The 15,960-nt window shown below is 42.4% G+C and overlaps 1 protein-coding gene and 2 pseudogenes across 1 annotated transcript; 1 reads left to right on the top strand and 2 right to left on the bottom strand.

Annotated features, from left to right (window-relative positions):
* Positions 1–1,502: 1,502 nt before the first annotated feature.
* On the bottom strand, positions 1,503–11,614 carry LOC139555201 (uncharacterized; annotated as a pseudogene).
* Positions 11,586–13,987, top strand: LOC139555203 (RNA-binding protein 48-like; annotated as a pseudogene).
* Positions 13,388–15,851, bottom strand: clxn (calaxin). Its single transcript, XM_071368801.1, has 6 exons — positions 15,712–15,851; positions 14,963–15,118; positions 14,724–14,828; positions 14,459–14,610; positions 14,144–14,248; positions 13,388–14,035 (listed from the first exon to the last, which is right to left on the bottom strand). Exons 1-6 carry the CDS (start codon positions 15,785–15,787, stop codon positions 13,985–13,987), a joined length of 645 nt encoding a protein of 214 aa, XP_071224902.1. The 5' UTR covers positions 15,788–15,851; the 3' UTR covers positions 13,388–13,984.
* Between the last annotated feature and the right edge of the window lie 109 nt (positions 15,852–15,960).

Below are 15,960 nucleotides of genomic sequence, written 5' to 3'. Positions count from 1 at the left end.
GCTGGACCGCCTGTAAGAGAGACGAAGCAAGGTTACTGTGTGCAATCTGTTTTCCAGACTAGGTCAAAACGCTCTATTCTTCCACAATGTTCCAAAATCATGCACAACACTGAACGCATATCTGCTATCAGTGTAAATGTTAAGAGAGATGTCCTTTCACAAAATACAAGCTCTAGTCAGGCCAAAAAGTTCTGCCGCCTGGGCTGATAAGTGTGAATTGAGTCTAGCACTCTCCACAGTTTCCAAAACAGTCACAGCATAACCAACTCATTTATCCCCTTTTTCCATTTCTCTGGGCAGACCTATCTACAAAAAACTCAAAGTCTGGATTGTCTAACGGGGTGTCACTCAAGGGCTACAGTCAATTTCAATAGCTACGTCCCAGTCATCATCTTCACCGGCATTTGCTGTAGGGAGAAGAGTTGAGGGGTTAAGAATTGTACATTGTTTCGGAGTAACATGAGACATTGTCAACAGAATGTTCTGATAGTCTAGCAGTCTCGCATGTGTCTAATGAGTCGTTCTTGCCTGTGTAATAATTGTGTGCACAGCATGGGGCACATGGACGGTTAGGGGTTAAATAGCTACAACATCGGAACATGCCAAAACAGCCTCAGTATCAGCCCCTACTGATCTCAAACAGGAAACCATTCCCCTGATCGCACTATCCAATCGTTTAGAATAATAACAAACAGGTCTATATCCCACACCATGATACTGTGTCAAAACTGCTGACATAAACCCACTTGTCTCCTAAACAAAGAGATGGAAGGGCTTATTTTGGTCTGACGAACCCAAGCAAGGGGTAGACATTGTTTGTTTCAATTTTACCAATGCCATCTCAGCTTTATCAGTCCATACCACAACTTCACTCGCATCCATCTTTCTACCATGAATACAATCCTGCAGCGGTTGAACTCTCTCTGCATAGTCTTTCAACCACGGTCGACAGTAACCAGCCACACCCAACAAAGACATCATGTGCTGCTTGGTAACAGGTTTAGGCAAAGCTTTAATTGCCTCTACTTCTGAGGGTCACACCCTCCAAAGATAGAGTAATGTCATGACCTACAGTGGCAAGAAAATGTATGTGAACCCTTTGGAAATACCTGGATTTCTGCATAAATTGGTCATAAAATTGGATCTGATCTTCATCTAGGTCACAACAATGCACAAACACAGTCTGTTAAAACGAATAACATACAAACAAATATGTTTTCATGTCTTTATTGAACACACTGTGTAAACATTCACAGTGCAGGGTGGGGAAAGTAAGTGAACCCTTGGATTTGATAACTGGTTGAAGACAGCAATTACCACAACCAAACGTTTTCTGTAGTTGCGGATCAGACCTACACAACGGTCAGGAGGAATTTTGGACCATTTGTTACGTACGCCTCTTATAGAAGAGGGAACGCAACACCCTGCTACAACTCAACTCCCCGTGGAGTAAAAGAGGTATGGGATTGTAGGTGCGAGTAAGGATGACAAAAGGCAGAGAATTTACCGTTTACTGGGAATTTATTCATTCACACGGTAAATTTGGGGAAAAGTGGCTGAACGAAACCAAAGCAAAGAAAGTAAATGTCAAAGCCCGATCTCTTACCATACCTGCCTACCCACTACTTACCTAACCTTTAGCACCACCTGGTGCGCTAACCAAAATACAGGGGGTGGTCTGCCCAGGTCTTACCTAGTGTGCATAGACTGTAAATACTAGGGGTTATGTATGCCCGCATGATGTATTCAATATAGACAAGAAAAATACAATAATTTGTGTGTTATTAGTTTAAGCACACTATGTTTGTCTATTGTTGTGACTTAGATGAAGATCAGATCAAATTTGATGACCAATTTATGCATAAATCCAGGTAATTCCAAAGGGTTCACAAACTTTTTCTTGCCACTGTAAATATTTAACAGAGCTCCGGCATAACTGCATTTAACTGGGGGAAAATCAACAATGCTTGAGTGTCCTCGTGACATCTCTCCTCTATTTGTGAGCAAACCAACAAATCGTCAACATACTGAACAAAAGTACTCCCTCCTCCCGGAGCAACAAAACCCTCTAGGTTTCCCTTTTTTTACCCAAGAAACGAGAACCAGTACTGTGACTCTTCAGGCACAGGGGTGCTAAAGAAAGCATGAGACTAAATCATTCACTGAAAAACAACAACTACCTGGAGGCACCTGGGATAAAATGGTAACAGTGTTAGGCACCAGGGGTGCTCTAGCATTGTTTACTATTCTAAGGTCTTGTACAAACGATAATCACCAGATGGTTTCCTAACAGGTAAGATTGGTGTGTTACAAGGTAAATTCGGACAGTGCCTCTTTCAACTAATGCACTATTAATGGGAATAATATCCTTTTCAGCTTCTTTGCTAAGAGGGTACTGAGCTTTGTAAGATCTGTGGGGGCTGTTTGGAACGACCACAACTGCTGCTGCTCCTTTCATACGTCTAATGTCGGTCTCTGATTTAGCCCACAGTTGTTCAGGTATATCCTTTAGCCAATCAATGTGTGAGTTATCTTGTAATACCACAGGCGTGGTTTAAACAGGAATTGGTTATTTTCTTGTTGTTGTCATCACAGTAGCCCAGTATGGGGAATAGAAAGTTGCTGTTGAAGCTGAACACTTTCCTTCCCCTTCCCAGGCCACCCAATCAGTTGCTTCCATCACTTTCTTCATCCAAATACCCACATCTTTCCATTGTGTTCCAGGAGCTTTTGATAAGCTACAATGAGGAACAGAAGTAGGGACTTCATACAAACTCATCTTAGTATCCATCAACAACACTCCAGCTGCTACGAAGTCTTCTCCTCTGTATATCCCATTCATTATTCTCAACTTTCTCTTTTTGTTTTGACCATCTCTGTTGGTATTCAGGGTCCTCTTCACATGCGGGAACAGCAGCAGTACAGTGTACGTAATCAGACACTTCCCATTTACCATGCAATAGGGAAGAGAGGGATTGCTCTCTCAGCTGTCCCTCAACATGTTGATCATTCAGGTGCCAAGCATAGTAACAGTTCATAAGGCACGGGAAGATTACATTTTCTCTCGATCCCAATGACAATCCTTCTTCAATACAGACATACCCTCATTTTACACATCAAATCTCTTCCTAATAAATGTACTAAATGTACTGGGCAGGCGGAGGAGTACAGGAATCGGTGTCTCCATTTGCCCTCTCCCCACTCCATGTGCAGGTGAAAGGTCAAACATTCTTCAGAGGGAATTCCAGACGCTCCAACTTTGTGCATTGTTTTCTTTGAGAGGTAGGCAGACAGTGCAGACATTTTTAACACTGAGACTGCGGCCCCAGTGTCCACCAAAAATTGAATTTTATGTTTATTAACTAAAATATCAATAAGGTGGTCAATTTTAGCATTTGACAGGTTTCTGGTTCTTCATCATTGTTTTCTTCATTAGTTTCTTCTTTTTTCCGCCTCATCCTATGGTTGGTAGCCCCCATGGCCTCCTCCTCTCCAAATGGGTTGTTCACCTGCACACCCACAAGTTGGGACTGCCACTCTCCTTGGCCTTCTCCTGCTCCAGGACAGTGTATTGAAAGATGCCCTACCTTCCCACAGTTGTAGCAGCTCCAGTCTCACCCTCCGTAAGCTCCAGCAGGGGCCCCTCAGACTCTACCTCTGCCTCTTTGACTTCCACGGTTGCCACCATTTTCTCTGTCTTTTTCCTCCTCCAGAGTAATACATCAGCTGTGCCTTATTCAGTGTCTTTCCGTCCTTAGTTTATTTTTCTTCAACTGTCTTTCCGCATTGGTGATATATGGCTTTACGTCAGACAGTGGTTTTGTTTCCCATGAAATACAAGTTGTAGTTACAGCTGTCTTCAGATCTTGTCTCAGGCCTGTCACCACAGCATGGCACAATAAGCTGCTGTATGAGTCTTGGTCAGGCATCAGACCTGAGTGTGAGGAAGACTGTCTCCATTCTTTCCATGTAGTCATTGCATTTTTCATCCATTGCCTGTTTGGTGTAATGGATTTTCCGCCAGTCTGTGCGTTTGTGGAAAGCAGCCTTTATAGCTGTAAAATCTGCATCCAGCTGGTCACTACGATCAGCAACTGGTACATTGTAGTCCCACGTGTTTATAGTCCTTCCATTTACATTTCAAGCAGCGGCAGAGTATTTCTTCAATTTCTCTGGTGGTAGGGTTGTACATGGATATGATTGCTTTTACCTCTTCCTCAAACCTCACAGCATCCTTTGCTGGTTCAATGACATCGTCCACTATTGCTTTAATTTCGTCAACATCCCATGGTTTCTCCATTTCCAACATCCCGCCTCTATTGGGGTTGGGGTAGCGTATTATTGGAAACCTTCCCTCAAGCTTATTTTTGGGTGTTTTCTTTCTATCCTTCTGCTGGTCTTTTCTGCGTTGTCCTTCATTGCTGTCCTCGCTGCAGCTCCTTTTATCTTCATCTTGGCTACTTTCTTCATTCCTCCTGCTTGCAATCATTACTTTGCTTCTTGTTTCTCTACTTTCTTCTTTTCTCTTACGTTTCTCCAGTTCTTTTCTGAGCTCTTCTAGCTCCTCTTCTTCACTCTCCCTGTCCTCTGTCCCTCTCTGCTCGTTCGCTCTGGTCCTTGTTTTTGCTGGTAGCTTTCTGTCTTCAGCTCCAGCACCTTCTGCAGCTCCTCCAACAGCTCCTCCACCTGGCACAGGCCCAACCCCAACTGGGTTATGAGGGGACGGGAGGCCACCATCTCCGTCTGCTGGTGGAGGATTTGGCAGTGGCGGATACAAGGGGGGCCCCATGAAAGAGTTCCCCTCGGAGAAAGGCCAGCCAGGCTTCTTCTTTTTCTCTCTTCTTCCTCTTTATTCTCCGGTTCCACTTGCTTTACCATCAGTCCTCTTAAAACTTTATCCTTCGTTTTTTCTGCTTCGCTTTCCCACTTCCTGAAAATCGTCCCACTTCACTTTAACTTTATTTTGTTTTCTTTCAAGTTGGCCTCTCACAGACTCCAGTCTTTCTGTGCTCAGTTTCCCATCAACAGGGAAATGTCCATATGGTCCAGTCTTCTGTTTGGTTCAGTACCCACATACCATTTTTTTTGCCATTACGCTACACGGCCCTTTTGGTTCCCAGCACGGATCCTCCATCCTACTCTTACTATTCCCCTTTCCCATACTTAAACCCTTCGTTGAACTCTTTAGAAAAAACTTCCAGCTTAACACGTCATCCCACACTCACCGGGGCTAAAACCCTGTTCAGTTAATTAGTTAAGTACACAATACTCTCATCCACCTTCACTTAGTGCTATTCCCAAACACACTCAGTAATATCCCTTATTACTTTACTGCACTCCATACTCTTTAGGTGAGATTGAATGTCCTGCTGCCAACCGTCAGTGACTTCATGTGTGTGTCCCAAATGGCACTCTATTCTCTTTATAGTGCACTACTTTTGAATAGAACCCTATAGGACAATAAAGGGAACAGCGTGCCATTTGGGAAGCAGCCTATGTGTGCCTTCAATTGCAGGTACTGTAGGAGGATTGTGTTGGAGCGGCCCGTCAGACAGGCTAGTGGTTCGTGGCTCTGGGTGTGCAGCCTACCCAGTAAGGCAGTCTGAATCTCCACCTCACTCTCTGCTGCAGGCTAGGAGGACATCAGGGCAGGGGTCAAACAGCAACATGGCATTCAATACAACCAGCTGCCAAAAACCTATTAATTTACACCACGTGTCAAATTCATTCCACGGAGGGCCAAGTGTCTTCACTCCTCCCTTGTACTTGATTGATTAATTAAGGTCAATAATTAGTAAAGAACTCCCCTTACCTGGTTGTCTAGGTCTTAATTGAAAAGACAAACAAATAAACTGCAGACACTTGGCCCTCCATGGAGTTTGATACCCCTGATTTACACCATTCTATTTACCTCATGAAATGGAAAGTACAAGGTTAGGATGATCAGAACACTACATTCAATAGAATTACATATGATGTCAAATGTAAATGTTACTCACCAGTGGTTGTAAAGGCTGCAGGTAGATACTGGTGGCTACTTTAGGAGTTGATTTGATTGGCTTGATTCTCACTGATGAGTGCGGGTCGATATGGAGCCTAGTTCCCAGGGATTGTGGGATCTGAGACATACAATTATGCTTGAATACATATAGCTTCAATATGAATCAATTTACAATATGAATCAATTTACACAAACCTGTAAACAACTATGGGTAGTATGATTTTTCTCAATGTTCTGTGCTGCTACCATGTTGTGCTACTGCCATGCGTTGCTACCATGCTATGTTGTCATGCGTTGCTACCATGCTATGTTGTCATGTGTTGCTGCCATGCTATGTTGTTGTCTTAGGTCACTATTTATGTCGTGTTGTGGTGTCTCTCTTTTTGTGATGTGTGTTTTGTCCTATATTATAATTGTTTTAATCCCTGCCTTCATTGTAAATAAGAATTTGTTCTTAACTGACTTGCCTAGTTAAATAAAATAAAAACAAATACAAAATTGAGAATAGTTCATTTGATTAGGCCTACATTGTGCCCAACTTTTAGACCATTGCTAATGTACATGTAATCACCCAGACCCTTCCACTGTGGAGCTCTTCCTCTCTAGAAGATCCTTTCAGTTCCTCTGTACGGTGACACACCACCTTGACTACAGTCATGGCCAAAAGTTGAGAATGACACAAATATTAATTTTCACAAAGTCTGCTGCCTCAGTGTCTTTAGATATTTTTGCCAGATGTTACTATGGAATACTGAAGTATAATTACAAGCATTTCATAAGTGTCAAAGGCTTTCATTGACAATTACATGAAGTTGATGCAAAGAGTCAATATTTGCAGTTTTGACCCTTCTTTTTCAAGACCTCTGCAATCCGCCCTGGCATGCTGTCAATTAACTTCTGGGCCACATCATGACTGATGGCAGCACATTCTTGCATAATCAATGCTTGGAGTTTGTCATAATTTGTGGGGTTTTGTTTGTCCACCCTCCTCTTGAGGATTGACCACAAGTTCTCAATGGGATTAAGGTCTGGGGAGTTTCCTGGCCATGGACCCAAAATATCAATGTTTTGTTCCCTGAGCCACTTAGTTATCACTTTTGCTTTATGGCAAGGTGCTCCATCATGCTGGAAAGGGCATTTTTCATCACCAAACTGTTCCTGGATGGTTGGGAGAAGTTGCTCTCAGAGGATGTGTTGGTACCATTCTTTATTCATGGCTGTGTTCTTAGGCAAAATTGTGAGTTAGCCCACTCCCTTGGCTGAGAAGCAACTCCACACATGAATGTTCTCAGGATCCTTTACTGTTGGCATGACACAGGACTGATGGTAGCGCTCACCTTGTCTTCTCCGGACAAGTTTTTTTTCCGAATGCCCCAAACAATCGGAAAGGGGATTCAGAGAAAATTACTTTACCCCAGTCCTCAGCAGTCTAATCCCTGTACCTTTTGCAGAATATCAGTCTGTCCCTGATGTTTTTCCTGGAGAGAAGTGGCTTCTTTGCTGCTCTTCTTGACACCAGGCCATCCTCCAATCATACACACTAGAGGTCGACCGATTATGATTTTTCAATGCCGATACCGATACCAATTATTGGAGGACAAAAAAGACGATACCGATTAATCGGCCGATTAATTTTTTAAAAATACATATATATCATACACACACACACACATTTTTGTAATAATGACAATTGCAACAATACTGAATGAACAATGAACACTTTTATTTTAAATTAATATAATACATAAATACACACACAGCTCTGAAGTGACAATGATACTGAAGAGTCTGCTTAGGAGACAAATACTCTCAACTGTTTGAATAAAAATAGAGTTTAAGTTACCTGTGATGAATGTTGAAAACAAAAACTTTAATTTCTATATGCAGGAAATCCTATTTTAATAATGGGCATGGTAAGAATTGACAACCAAAGTGCGAGTCATAATTCCCATGACACCTAGCAAAATCTGAAAAGCGGTTCCTTCATTTATTCCATAGGATCTTTTTAGATTCACTTAAAATAAGGTCTGTGTTTCGTGTAGGCTTACATCACCGTGCTAATTTTATAACTGTGTAGATATCCATAGGACAAGGTAACTCTGATCAATATTGGCTAAATATAAGTGAAGATAAAAACATTTGTAGAGTGGATTTATGAAAATATGTTGACAAACGTTACCTTATCCTAGTGAGATTTACACGGGTATCAAAAAGTCGAGGCGGTTTAAGCCTGCACGAAACACAGACCTTATTTGAAGTAGATCAAGAAATTCTCTATGGAAGACATGAACGGTAAAATAACGAAGGAACCCCTTTCAAATCCAGCCGCAAGTTATTACAGGAATTATAACGCGTCGACTATTTCTCTCTAAACCATATACCTTTGACTAATCTGGAAACTATCACCTCGAAAACAAAACGTTTATTCCGTTACGTATTTTATCTAACGGGTGGCATCCATGAGTCTAAATATTCCTGTTACATTGCACAACCTTCAATGTTGTCATAATTACATAAGTTCTGGCAAATTAGTTCGCAAAGAGCCAGGCGCCCCAAACTGTTGCATATACCCTGACTCTGCGTGCAATGAACGCAAGAGAAATGACACAATTTCACCTGGTTAATATTGCCTGCTAACCTGGATTTCTTTTAGCTAAATATGCAGGTTTAAAAATATATACTTGTGTATTGATTTTAAGAAAGGCATTGATGTTTATGGTTAAGTACACATTGGAGCAATGACAGTCATTGATTGATTGTTTTTTATAAGATAAGTGTAATGCTAGCTAGCAATTTAGCTTACTGCATTCGCTAACAGGCAGGCTCCTCGTGGAGTGCAATGTAATCCATGCAAGATTGGATCCCCCGAGCTGACAAGGTTAAAAATCTGTCGTTCTGCCTAGGCCGTCATTGAAAATAAGAATGTGTTCTTAACTGACTTGCCTAGTTAAATAAAGATTAAATAAAGGTGTAAAAAAAAATAATATATATATATATATATATATAATAATAATAAGAAAAATTTAAAATTTAAAAATAGTAAGAAAAAGATCGGCCATTCCGATTAATCGGTCGACCTCTAGTGCAGATGCACTCACACCTGCCATTCCTGAGCAAGCTCTGTACTGGTGGTGCCCCGATCCCGCAGCTGAATCAACTTTAGGAGACGGTCCTGGCGCTTGCTGGACTTTCTTGGGCACCCTGATGCCTTCTTCACAACAAATAAACCACTCTCCTTGAAGTTCTTGATTATCTGATAAATTGTTAATTTAGGTGCAATCTTACTGGCAGCAATATCCTTGCCTGTGATGCACTTTTTGTGCAAAGCAATGATGACGGTACATGTTTCCTTGCAGGTAACCATGGTTTACAGAGGAAGAACAATGATTCCAAGCACCACCCTCCTTTTGAAGCTTCCAGTCTGTTATTCAAACTCAATCAGCATGACAGAGTGATCTCCAGCCTTGTCCTCGTCAACACTCACACCTCTGTTAACAAGAGAATCACTGACATGATGTTAGCTGGTCATTTTGTGGCAGGGCTGAAATGCAGTGGAAATGTTTTTGGGGGATTCAGTTCATTTGCATGGCAAAGAGGAACTTTGCAATTAATTGCAATTCATCTGATCACTCTTCATAACATTCTGGAGTATATGCCAATTGCCATCATACAAACTGAGTCAGCAAACTGTGAAAATTAATATTTGTGTCATTCTCAAAACTTTTGGCCACGACTGTACAGTGGCTTCCTCTTCCTCCTCCCTGTACCCTGCATCATCACCGGGCTGGGGAGCACCACCAGCACCTCCACTCTTCTTCTTCTTCTCCATGGCCAGCTTGGCCCTCTCTCTCACCCTCTTGGGAGAGAGCACCTTGGACAGTAGGCCATACGTCACAGCTGGCTGGCCACCATTGATATTACACTCCCATCTGCTGGCCCCAGGTCAGAATGATGTCAACCCCAAGGCTGGCACTCAGAGGGCCAGAAGACACGGGCGGTGCTCGACATACTCTGAAGACTGAGTCACTGAGGAGGGAAGAGATGTTGGAGATGGGGGGGGGAGACTCTCTCACTGGGTCATAGTTCCATGTTAGCATGTACCTGACCATGTTCTTTAGGATTGCTATCCCGCACCACTGCTGGGGGCACTGGAGGCCAGCAGCGTTGGGACATTGTTCTACAGGAAGTCCAGTCTCCTGAATGCTCTCCAGAGAGGACCTGGAGGAGGGTGAGAGGTCAAAGTTCAGCTGCCTGTGGATGGGCTGGTTCTGATTGAGTAAGGATGTTCCAAAAGGAGCGCCGAAGCGGTCCTTAGTTCCAGCACTGATTTTAGGAGAGACATGCAGCTCTGTAAACTGCTCTAATTGACCGTACGGTACAGTTGGGGAGAGTGAAGCTGCAGAAGAAGAAGAGTATGGAGGGTAGTATTACATCAACTCTTTCTTGCATGAGCTGTTGAGTTGATAGCTGGTAGATGTTGAACAAAATGACAAAGTGAAAATCAGTGCTGACCCGATTCGGATGTAGATGAGTGTTCTCTGGTCCACTCACACAGGAAACACTGCATCAGGAAACACCACTCTATTCTGCTCCAGGAGCTGCTGCTCCAGTGCTGCACTGTGGAGCTCCTGAGGACACGACAGGGTTGATTTAGTCTCCTTCAACAATGGATCAACAATGTCAATGACACAAAGACCACTCTAAACACAAGTACTAACCAGGATCTCCATGTCGTCAGAGGTGAGTGGGTCCACAAACACCTGCTGTACAGACAGGACCTGCTGGCATGGCCGCAAGAAGCCCTGAAACCATACAACACGAGTTAGTAAGCGGAAGAGGTTGTAAAGAAATGAGTTTGGGGAATGGGCAACAAGAGAATTAGTGAAGAGTGGGACATCATTACCTGCGCTCCATCTTTGAGTCCAATATTCTCTCCCAGTTGCCTGCTCAACTCTACTTTATGGTCCTCCTCGTTGGCAGGGCTTCTGCTTCTGGTCCAGCTGAGGAACACATGGGCATCATGACCCCAGGACAGCTCCAGAGCCAGGTTCTGTATAACACAGAAGATAATTACATGAACAAACATGGGAAACATGGAATTCCACAAAAAAACTATCAGACTAACTAGAAGACATGGCATGAAATGGTCACAAGTGCAAGTTAGCTACCGGTAGTTTGCTGATAGTTTGGCATAATTATAACTTGACACAACCAAAAAGGAAACAACACTAGCAGGCTTGTAGTTTACCTGATGAAGAGAGAGCTGTGTTACCAAGTTTGAAAGAGGTTGAAGAAAGCAGCTTTTCGTGTAGTTAAAAACAAATGTGACAGATTAGATACCATTATTTCCCAACATAACGAAATATGTTGGCAATATGATCGAAACGCAAATGAAGTAGCTAGCTCATTAGCTAGATTACTTGTACGTGATCTTGCGGGTCGCATTCGGTTATGCATTCTGTGCAGGCAAAAGTAGCTGATCCGATTTTTTTTCTCACAGAGACGCTCACAACAATTACCTCAGATTCGATTATTTTTGTCTGGGAAACTACTTCAGGTTTGGATTTTGTTGTCATTAGCAAACATGGCGGCGCCCATCAACAGCTGAAGGTGGAGCACTCCAGAGGTTTATAAACACCATGAGCAACACAATATGTGCCCCTCGCGACCAAATTATAGAAAAGGAAGAAGACCTAAAGAAGTTAAGGTTAGAATATCGTTTCCTTCAGCGAAGGTAATTTCTTGTTTTGTATTTCTTTATCTTACCCTCATGCTATATTTCCTCTGCAGGTGTACACCATCAACTTGGAGTTTCGTTACCTGATGGTGTAAGGAGTCCCAGCCATCGGGGTGATGAAAGAACTAATCCAGCTCTCTGCGCTGTACAGGTTTGTGGAGGAGGGCTGGATGAGTGCCCTGCAGAGGAATTCAGAGGTCTACCTCATCAAGTTCCAGAAACTCACCAGTGCAAGGTCAGGACAGGTTCCATCCAATTGATCATGATGGGTGATACATAACTAGGGCTGGGAGTTTTCTCAGTGACCATGTAACCTGAATGTTGTGTTCAGTAACGTGGGGTTCTAGCTCAGTTGAGTATTGAATGCTGTTGCTTTAAGAATGTACATTTGTAACACTGACCAGGAAAAAACTCTAGGCCCTAGTTTATAGTGACTAACTATTAGGCCCTTGGTATTACTAGGCTCTAGTAGTTATACAGTACTGTCATATCTGCAAACAGAGTGTCTGAGTTATACCAGTTATACTTTGATGTCATTCTGTTTCAGGGCAGCCAAACGGCATATGGATGAGAAGAGATTCTTTGGAGGTTTACTACATGTGCTATGCCACTGAGTATGAGACAGTGGAGGACACCAGATAAAAGCTGCAAGACAGGAGATGATATCTGAATAGAACGGCTCAAAATAACGGTACAGATGCTGTGTTAGTGGAGTATTATCAGAACTATTTCTGTCATTCACAACATAGGCATTACTATTATGATGCAGTTAGTTGACACATACTGTATGATTCTCAATTTGTCTTGTTTGGTTGTGGAGCAAAAGAACAGGACCAGGGGGATGAAGAGAGCAAAAAGCCCATGTCTTCAGATACAGTTGCTACCACAGCCAGGACTTCCTTAGGTGATGATCAGAGATCCGGTGATACCGGCAATCAGGAAGAGACTTTGACTCTTGAGCCAATTGTAAGCTGGGGATGATTAGGTGACCATGATTGTACAAGAGCCAGATTGGGAATTTAGCCAGGACACCAGGGTTAACACCCCTACTCTTACGATAAGTGCCATGGGATCTTTTTTTAGTGACCACAGAGTCAGCACACCCGTTCAACATCCCCCGACACAGAGCAATGTCCCCAATCATTGCCCTGGGGCATTGGGATATTTTTTTAGACAAGCGGAAAGGGTGCCTCCTACTGGCCCTCCAACACCACTTCCACCAGCATCTGCTCTCCCATCCAGGGACTGACCAGGACCAACCCTGCTTAGCTTCAGATGTGCCCCGTTTTATGATCGGTCTTATAGTTATCAGGCAATTATCAGACTATTCCAACAGAGGACAAAATGGGGTCATTGCATAATTCCATAATAAACCGCAGCAGGCACCCAATGTAAGTGGCACTCCCTCCTCTTCTGGGGGAAACAGAGGGAAAAGACTGAGTAAGAATCCACCCCCTGCAGTACCCTCCAGATTCATACCAAGGACCACACATTTGGAGAACAGAAAATGGAAAATGGTAGAAATGAGTAAAGACTTTTTGGCATTGTGGACAAAAATGAAACCCTCATTGAACCAAACTACCAGAGTAGCCTAAGATGGATATGGCGGATGAGTCATTGAACACAACAGCCAACATCGTCAGAAATACATTGAAAAAGGTATATTCGTGGTCATTTGCTTCCCAAAATTGGTCACTCACAGTCACAACTTCATACAGTATTACAATTCAAGTGTGAGTGATACTGCAGTAAATTAATTTCTTTCCTTGTTTTCAGGTAGCATCAGTTCCTGAAGTCAAGCCAACAGAGAAGAAGACAAAGCCAGGAAAGCCTCGGAAGAGAATCTAACAGGGAAAAGGAAAGGGGGGAAACCTAGTCAGCTGTCCAACTGAATGTATTCAACTGAAATGTGTCTTCCGCATTTAACCCAACCACTCTGAATCAGAGAGGTGCGGAGGGCTGCCTTAATGGACATCCACGTCTTCGCCGCCTGGGGAACAGTGGGTTAACTGCCTTGCTCAGGGACAGAACAGACTCCGTGTTCCGAAACGGACAGCATCACACAGAAGATAATGCATACATTTCATCAAGTTCCTAGACTTTACACCAATTAGACGGTACTTCATCTTTTCTCAACATGTTTCATTTTTATATTTCTCATCAGAGTATAAGAAGTTTTTTATATATGTTTTTATTTGTTTATATATATTTGCAGTTTCATGAAAATGAATAAAGTAGTGTTGTCCTTAATGCTCAAGTGTATCCTGGAATGCATGCTGCTCAAATGCCAATATGCTCTGTAACACAACATTTAAAAAAAAACATGTCAGACAAAGGGTAAATATTGTACAATCAAGACAGACAAGTCATTACACTGTTTTTACAATCTTAACTTCAATGGTCACCTTGGCATCGGGAAGGCAGGTTCCAAAAGCTTCAAGCAATAGATTCTCATCTCTCACTGCCTTTTCAAAGTCTGCATAGGACAGTCTGCTGTCGTGGTCATGGTCCTGATGGAAACAACTCATTGGTCTTTTATGTTCATACAGTATATTTAATCTGATGCATGAATTAGTCAATTGTGACTGAGTTAAAAAGGGATTGTTAATACAGGGTGAAGATAGCCTGGCATGAAGATAGCCTGGCAAACCAAACCATGGGTAGTGCAGCATTCAGTCTGGTTTAACCAGCTACAATGAAGATACCATTTTTGTAATTACCATCTTCTTGAGTGTGATCTCCACCAGGTCTTTGATGCCCTCGTCTGGGTCCTCCTCTGTGGGCTGTCTGATCAGGCTGTTCTTCAGCATGTGGAACATCTCTTCCCGGGAAATGTACCCATCTCCATTCAAGTCATACACATCGAAGCAGTCTGAACGGGTCAAAAGTGGGACTGTGTTAGTATGGATAGTTAATAAAGTAGATAATGGTCAAATAGCCTACATGGGGTGTAAGCCTTAATAATACACTTTAAATATTTCTTACACTTAATTTTTTCATCCAATGTCCCACGGAGAAAGATTGATAGTCCCTCGATCCACTCTTTCACACTGACGTAGCTGTCGTTGTCTTTGTCGAATGCACGAAATACTAGAATATAAATGCAACACAAGAGTTGAGATTCTTAGCTATACCCCACCACAGCATGTCATCAGTATCATCATCTTTTTGGTTTATTCCGTTTCATGTGACATGCAGAAATGTAACAAAACAGACAAGCCTACCTCTATCCATAATCATATCATCAGTCATTCCAAAGGTGTTGTGTAGAATATTCCTGAATTTTCCTCTGTCCAGGCCATTCCCTACCCTCCTGTCACTCTGATCCCCCAGGAGACCATTGAACAGTCGGATCAGGCACTCTGCTTCTGTTTTGTTAACTGCAGACAAAAATAGTGTTTGTACTCCTTCCATATGCACAATGCCATTTGCATAGATAGACTGGTGTAGGGTTTGATTAACTTGCTAAACACACAGCAAAGAATAGAACACAGAACAAACTTTGACATGGCCAGTAACCGAAAGGTTGCTTGATCGAAACCCCAGCTGACAAGGTAAAAATCTTTCGTTCTGTCCCTGAACAAGGCAGTAAACCCACTGTTCCTAGGCCGTCATTGTAAATAAGAATTTGTTCTTAACTGACTTGCCTTGTTAAATAAAGGTGATCCCAACAAAACAAGGTTATAGCACCTCCCATTCTCCATTTTAAAAAAGCAGTGTTGCCACGTTAAATGTATGGGGCAGCACAGTTTTGGTTGGAGGAGCTATAACTTTATTTAGTTTTCATGCTTTGTTAATAGCTAACATTGGCTACTGTATGTAGATAACTGCAGAGTTAGGAACTAGTTAGTTAATAAGCATGTATTGTTAGAAGTTCAGCTAACGTTAGCTATCCATGCTAACGTTAGCTAGCTAACTAGTCAGGACATAAACTTTGACTATTTCTGCCACAACTATCCAAACAGATACTTACAGTGTTTGACTTGTTTGGAAAGAGTTTCAGCGAGATTCTGAATCAATTTTCTATTCATAGCAGACATTTCAGCCATTGTTGATAGGATGCAGGATTGCTGACGGGTTAGCTAGCAGTGGCTACATGAAAACACAACTACTTGATGTTGACACCCTGTTACCATAGTAACTCCATTCCACGTGCTCAGATGTTGAGGCAATATATGACCGGTAAGAGATTGATACAATTAATGATACATAGATTACTGAA

Source organism: Salvelinus alpinus, chromosome 26, assembly GCF_045679555.1.
Source record: "Salvelinus alpinus chromosome 26, SLU_Salpinus.1, whole genome shotgun sequence".
Classification (NCBI taxonomy): Eukaryota; Metazoa; Chordata; class Actinopteri; order Salmoniformes; family Salmonidae; genus Salvelinus; species Salvelinus alpinus.
This window is presented reverse-complemented; position numbering and strand designations above follow the sequence as displayed.